Source organism: Mustela erminea, chromosome 5 (assembly GCF_009829155.1).
Source record: "Mustela erminea isolate mMusErm1 chromosome 5, mMusErm1.Pri, whole genome shotgun sequence".
NCBI lineage: Eukaryota > Metazoa > Chordata > Mammalia > Carnivora > Mustelidae > Mustela > Mustela erminea.
The window spans coordinates 65081576-65089199 of record NC_045618.1 but is presented as its reverse complement, the minus strand read 5'-3'; the positions used below and the strand labels follow the sequence as shown (position 1 = coordinate 65089199).

The 7624-nt window shown below is 39.0% G+C and overlaps 1 protein-coding gene across 1 annotated transcript in view; it reads left to right on the top strand.

Moving 5' to 3' along the window:
- Positions 1-365: 365 nt before the first annotated feature.
- SPG11 (SPG11 vesicle trafficking associated, spatacsin) overlaps positions 366-7624 on the top strand; it is an 88558-nt gene continuing 81299 nt past the window's right edge. The window contains exons 1-4 of the mRNA XM_032343558.1: positions 366-652; positions 3630-3814; positions 4819-5043; positions 6670-6871. Of these exons, the coding sequence (XP_032199449.1) occupies positions 399-652; positions 3630-3814; positions 4819-5043; positions 6670-6871 (866 nt within the window). The 5' untranslated portion in view covers positions 366-398. The remainder of the gene's footprint in view (positions 653-3629; positions 3815-4818; positions 5044-6669; positions 6872-7624) is intronic.

The window sequence follows — 7624 nt, the reverse complement described above, 5'->3', positions numbered from 1 at the left end:
CAATGAGATGGTACCACCCAGGGCCTGTTAACGGAAATAACAGCACAATAGGTAAAGAAAAAGTAGAGAGGCGGGAAACGGGTTTTAATAAAGGGTAAGCATTTAGAGGAGAAGGCAGGGGGTAATGCCACGGAGTGAGTAAAGCTGCTCCAGCTTGCCTGAGGCTGCTAAACTTGGAGTTTAACTCTTCCAAGATAGTTAAGTAAACAGGCTTGAAGCAAAGGCAGATGTAACTTTGCTGGAGGAACTAGCGCCAGCCTCCAAAGGCCAGGATTGCAAAAGGCGGGGACAGTTCAGCTCTCCCTGGGAGAGTCACGAGGCTGCGATCGGGTGGGCTACACGGCGCATGCCCAGGACGCAGCTGCGCTCAGGTGACCGGAAGAAATAGCCGAGTCAAAATGGCTACAGAAAAGGCGGCCGGGGGAGCTGCGGCTTGCGGCACCTGCAGCGCTAAAGCCATGGAGCGGGTTCTACCTATGCTGTTGGTGCCAGTTCCTGTGGAGGCAACGGGGCGCCTGGGATGCCGGGCGCAGTTGCACAGAGAGCAGGAGGTTCTGGGGAGCCTGACCGCTGCAGGCAGCCTGCAAGTGCTTTCCTTGGCGCCGGGCGGCCGGAGCGGGGGTGCCTGCTGCCTTAATGGCCCCTTTCGGCAGTAAGTGCTGCGGGAGTGCTGGGCAGTGGTGGAAGAGTCCGGAACCTTAGGCCGCTGGCCCCAGTGCTCCCCTCCAGGCGTGGAGGTAGCGGGAGAGGAATGACAGTCGCGGGAAACAGCTCAGATGCGATCCGGGTGCCTTCTCGGAACCTTTTCCTAGCTTTGCAGCCCACCCTCGCTTCCCTTTACCGGGGCGCAGATAAGGCATCCAACCCCTCTGCTGGCCGCGCACCCGGAGCAGGTCCCAAAGTAGGGGTTCTTTCATTAATTCAACATAAGTTAATTAATTGCTGTTGTGCTGTGCACCTTGCCCATCTTCCTTCAGTTAAATCCCTTGATGATAGCAACTGGGGATCATCTCTAATTTGAATCATCCTGATAACTTTTTCTTGTGCCTGAAACAGCGACTTCTGTGTACATGGATTAACCTCGCCGCCCCCGCCGCCTCCTTGAAGGATAGTCTAGCTAACCCATTCATTTATTCGCGCAACTCAATATTTATTTATATTTATTACATTTTACTGTAATATTTATTACACGCAAACTGTTACATAGGAGCAGTCTACGACAGCTCTTATATGTGAAGCTTATTTGATTGGGAAGACAGAAGACAGAGAAAGACAGAAAAAAACAATTATAATCATGTATTAACCTTCCACTTCTGTAACTCTTCATCCAGCAGTTAGAGTTTATGTCGTGAAGTGCCCTCTGAGTCTTTGGGCGCTCTCTCTCTTTTTTAAAGTTTTATTTAAGTAATCTCAGGGCTCAATTCAAAACCCGAAGTTCAAGAGGGGCTTGTTCTCCCACCTGAGCCAGCCAGCACCCCAGGGGTCTTTTTAATAATAGAAAACGTTTAGAAATCATTTCCTAAAACATTAAGTAGTTAAGAGTTGTCTTAGTTTGGAATCTCCAGGTTCTGTAACACTGTCTGACAATAGAGATTTGCTTATTAAATAAACGAGTGCTTTAATCGTCTTACTCCTGGTCTCTAGTTGCTAGGAGGAAGAATCTCTCCATAGGAGAAGTTATTTTATTCAACTGTGTTAAGTACCTGTGGACACAGTCCCCTAAAGAGAGGAATGAGGCAGAGAAAAGAACTCTTTAGGTCTGACAACTTAACAAAAGACACACACTTGAAATAATGAGGGCATCCATAATTGTGTGAAATTAGTGGATTGAAGGAGGATCAAGAAGGACTTTCTATTTGAATTGGATTTTAATTTTAATTCAGGTGCTTCATGGGATAAAAATAAGGACAAATATACAGTATTCAGGGCTCGCTTATCTCAAAGTATATATGGTCCTTTTTTATATATGTTGAAATCACTGTACATCCTGTAGTTATTTTTACTGAAAATTTCCTGTCTTTTCACGTGATGGTATAGTTCATATGCTGATGATGTCAACGGTGTTGCTGTATTCTGCCTTTTAAATACACCTTAATTTGTTTAATCTTTTTCATATTCAACATTCAAGTGGTTTTACAGATTTTCACTGTAAACAGTAGGAATTGGGTGTTCATGAAAAGTCACCAGTTTAGGTATAAAGATAGAAAAGTAAAGTCCATCATTCTTTTTCTTTAATAAGTACACTAGAGCACCAAGTCTGTTTTTTTTAGATATAAAATATATTCTTTAGAAAAACTTTTTTTAAAAAGATGAAACTTTATCAGCATGACAGCTTCCTCTCCTTACATTTTATTGTTTCCAGAATTGGGCCCTTTTATTTTTTTTAATCTTTTTAAAAGATTTATTTATTTTAGAGAAGACAGCCTTTGCTTGTGCATAGGGGTGTGTGGGGAGGGGCAGAGGAAAGCGTGAGAAATCTCAAGCGGACTCCTCTGAGTGAGGAGCCCAATCCTATGACCCTGAGATCACGACCTGAGCTGAAATCAAGAGTTATTTGCCTTCCTCCTCTCTCTCTGCTTGCCTCTCTGCCTGCTTGTCATCTCTCTCTGTCAAATAAATAAAATCTTTAAAAAAAAAAAAAAAAAGGGGTGCCTGGGTGGCTCAGTGGGTTAAGCCGCTTCCTTCGGCTCAGGTCACGATCTCAGGGTCCTGGGATCGAGCCCCGCATCAGGCTCTCTGCTCAGCAGGGAGCCTGCTTCCTCTCTCTCTCTGCCTGCCTCTCTGCCTGCTTGTCATCTCTCTCTGTCAAATAAATAAAATCTTTAAAAAAAAAAAAAAAAGTTATTTGCTTAACGAATTAAGCCAGCCAGGCGCAACCCCCCCCCTTTTATTTTTTAAATGTAGTTTAGTTTAATTTGAAGCTGTAGCATCATTCATTAGTTTCTTCCCACCATTGTTAGCCAGTGTTAGTGTGTTGACCTCATACTGCATAATTTTGTGACTCAGCTGTCCAGCATGGTAGCCATTAGCTACATGTGACTTAGTAAGTTTTGCATTTTTCCTCAGTTGCACTATTCACATTTCAAATGTTCAGTAGCCCCATGTGGCTATTGGTTACTTTATTGGAAAGTGCAGATATATAGAGTACTTCCATCATCCCGGAAAGTTCTGTTGGACAGAGCTCTTCTATAGTATAGTATCTTGGAGTCCTCAAAGTCTGTAAATACAAATAGTCACTTTTAAAAGACATTGAAAGCATTTAAGTTAGCAAAAGCTATTTTGTTAATTGTGAGTACCACCTCTTATACATAATATACATATTTGGTTGTTGAAACATCCTTATGATTGTTTCTTTAAACATTTCATCAGACTGGATTTAAATGAAGGAATACAAGCAGCCACCATTTATTGCTCCCTGCTCTCTGCTCCACTCACTCCTATATTGGCCTGAGGAGGTTCAGGGGGAAGAAGAGGGATGTCCCAGAGCAATTTATATTCCCTTGAGTGTAGGATTAATGCTACTACCGTGTGACCTAAAGAATTGTTCTTTACTCCTTTTGCTCTTCTGCCCGTTGTGGGTAAAAATTTTTGTGGATGATAGAATATAATAATCTACGCTTTTTCCTTAGCTTTGTTTGGGAGGATTCTCGTAACAGCAGCTCACCAACAGACAAACCCAAACTGCTTGCTCTTAGTGAAAGTTATGAACTGTTAATCTATGAATTTGATTTGAAAGACGGAAGATGTGATGCAACCATTTTGTATAGCTGTAGTGAGGAGACTTTGCAAAAGCTCATTGGAGATCAAAATATCAGTAAGTATTTACAGGTGGTCTTTCAGCATGTTTAAGCCTGTGATATTACTATGTAATTTTATATACATTCCAGGGAGGGTTCTTATAAAGATGAAATCGGGGAGGGAGATTTGCCTTGTCCAGTATAGTGGCCACTAGTCACATAGGGCTATTGAGCATTTGAAATGTGGTTAATGTGAATTCAGATGTCCTCTAAGTGTCTAATACATACCAGATTTTTAAGGCTTAGTATAAAAAAGTAAAATATCTCATTAATAGTTTTTGTATTAATTATATGTTGTGATGATATTTTGGATGTAATGGGGTAAATAATATGTAAAAATTAGTTTCACCTGTTTCTTTTTTCAGTATAGCTACTAAAAAATTTAAAATTACATTGTGGTTTGCATTTGTGGCTGACGGTATTTCTATTGGATAGTGCTGATCTAGACTGATTACTCATCCTGAGGGCTGCAGGGAACAGAAATCAAAGTACTCAGGCTTCTGTATTTAAGGCAGTAGTATACTTGACACCCTTGATTTTAAGGTTCCTGCGTTTTTGTTTTTGCTTTTTGCTTTTTCAGAATTTTTATTTTTAAGTAATCTCTACACCCAGTGTGGGGCTTGAACTCACAACTCCAAGATTAAGAGTCACATGGTCTTCTGATTGAGCCCACCAGCTACCCCCCTTCTTTTTCTTTAAAAAAAAAAAAATACTGATTGTTTTTGTGAAGTTCCTGGGATAAGTAGGTTATTTATTTATTTTTAAATTTTTTCCTAATCTTCTGGTATGCTATAAGACTCTGGCCAAAAATAAAGTGAACAGAGACATTGTAGGCTGTCTTTATTTATCCTCTTACTGACAAGTAATCACTTGCTTAGGTAGGTATGAGCAGTAACTGCCTAGAGTCGGACAAAGTATTGTTTCTTCTTTGTTTCACCTGTTTGTGTTATGTTTACAAAATCAAATTTATGAACTCTAAAACTGACCAGTGAGTTTGAAATAATCTTCTTTTGTTTCCTAGATATTTCTTTATTATCTTTGCGAATCCTGTCATTTCACAATAACACATCACTATTGTTCATCAACAAGTGTATTGTCCTACACATTGTATTTCCTGAAAGAGATGCTGAGATTGGAGTACTCAACTGTTTCACGTTACCCTTGCCTACACAAGCAGTGGACAGGATTATTGACGTGCAGCTCTGCAGAGGAATTCTTTTTATTTTGAGTAGTTTAGGTTGGATCTGTATCCTTGGCAGTAAAGGTGGGGATATCTAGGGGAGGAGGCTACCTAGAAAGATGAGCCTTTTTCAGGTTTTTAGTCTTAGGGACTGGACTGGTTGGTATATAGGCAGAATGCTAGTTTTTCAGTAAAACTTTCCAAGGAAAAAGATCTTTATGAACTTAAAATACTCACCTATATTGCTTTATATTCTATTGAAATATTTTCTGTTATGTACATTTTTCTCATAGTCCTATGATCAACTTGTGTTCTTTCTAAATTACATATGCTCTATATTACCCATTTATTCAAAACATGCTTGTTGAATATCTACTATGTGCTTGTTCCAGAAAGGATTTTGAGGACTGTTTATGATCTGATAGTTTCATTTTCATATATAAATATAACCCACTTATCTCTAATGATTCCATCATATTAGTAAATCATAGGGTTTGCTTAACCACTTTTATTTATTTATTTATTTTTAAAAAGATTTTATTTATTTCTTTGGCAGAGACAGATCACAAGTAGGCAGAGAGGCAGGCAGAGAGAGAGGAGGAAGCAGGCTCCCTGCTGAGCAGAGAGCCTGATGCAGGACTCGATCTCAGGACCCTGAGATCATGACCTGAGCCGAAGGCAGCGGCTTAACCCACTGAGCCACCCAGGCGCCCCTTGCTTAACCACTTTTAATTTGGTTTTGGAAATACAGTTTTGGTTTGTTTGTTTGTTTGTTTGTCTCTAGCAGATCCATAGATCATTAGCAAAATTGTTCTGAAGAATTTGAAAATGACCCCTTACAGGATTTTGGAACTTTTATTTCTGAATTAAAGGGATGCTTTTTCTACTTTAGATCTAAAATAGCCTTTACTAAAATTTTTTATAAAAATGTCATAAAATGTTGCACTAATTTAATCTTTGTTGCCAGGTTATAGAATGGTGCGGTCCAGCATGGTAGGCACTAGGATTCTATGGCTGTTGAGCACTTGAAATTGACTACTATGACTGAGGAATGGAATTCTCAGTTTTACTTAATTACTTTAAATTTAAAAGTTCATACTTGATTTAATTACTGGAGAACTTTTAAGTGTGTTTAAGTTCTCAAATGTGAATTTTACAAAACTTAAATACAGAGCAGGTATTTCCAATGAAAATTTAGTGTCTTGAGATTTGCTACAAATGTAAAATACCAGATTTTGAACATTTGTATGAAAAAAAGCTGTAAAATATCTCAATTTTTTATATCAGTTACATGTTGAGATGGTAATATTTTTGATATATTGGATTAAATAAAATGTATTAATTAGGTTCACTGGGTTTTACTTATTAAGGCTACTAGAAAATTTACAGTGATGAACATGGCTCACGTTATATTTCTCTTAGCATTGTTGTAGAACACTAGTGGAAATATTAGCAAGGTGTCATTCAAGGCCTGGCCCAGAGTGGATATTCAGCAAGTATTTCTGAATGAATTCTGTCAGGTTTATTGGGCCACCAACTTCATAGTCTGCTGATGACTGTGATGAGGGCTGCCTTGGTGTCCACTAACCCTACAAGGTTGCAGCCATGAGGTTTCCAAAGTCCATCCCATCCTGTGCTTGAAGTGGTGAGGCATACTTAAGACTGGCAATTTCCTTAACTCTTAACTCAAAGACATTTTTGACACTGTGGATGGTACACACGTAGCCCATGTGGATTTAGCACTTCACCAAGAAGATGTGTGTGATGAGCAACAGCAGGAACCAGCCAAGATTTCTTCCTTCACTTCACTGAAAGTGTCTCAAGACCTAGATGTTGTAGTGATTGTCAGCTCCTCCAACTCTGCAATTGCTGTGAACTTAAATTTGTATTTCAGGTATGTAAATTATTGCAATCTCTAATTTGAGATAAAGCCATAGGAGATTAAAAATGGACTTGTTAGCTTTTTTTTTTTTTTGAAACCTGTTCTATTTCTCTATTTAGCTAGATCATGTTCTAGCTACTACCTAGTGAGGTTGTTACTGTAAAATTGTGCAAATAACCATTGGCTACCTTTTTATTTCATAATGTATATCAAAGTTGTGATTTTGATTTATGTTATATATGACATGTCATCATGTAAGTAAAGTAATCAAGCACATAATCAAGGTACATAATGTATAGTAGCACAGTTGGTTATTAATACATTTTTTACCCATTTTTTGCCCTACGTTACAGTAGAAGAAAAAAGGATTTACCCTGAGTTGAAGTTGCTTCTTATGTGCCTCAGGGTCCTGGCAGCCTTAGGGATTACTTTTCTCTTTAAGAACTTTAATAAGATATGTTATGCTAGCTTGCTCCAGCTGAGGATTTCCTCAGGCGTTTCCCTTGAAGGACCCACACCTGTGGCTATCTAAATATATTAGTAAAAATTGAATTCTCCTTTGTGTTGCTTTTTGATTTAGATATTCTAGTTACTTCTGATTTTACAGTGTTTGAGAGAGGTATGCTATGAGAGGTTTAAGTACACACCCCAGCCTGTACATTGCAATTTCCTTATCTGAAAGCATTCTAGTCAGCATTTATGACTTTCAGTATTGAAGGCCACTCAAAACCATTAGGATTTCTGGTCCTCACTTAATATGAATGA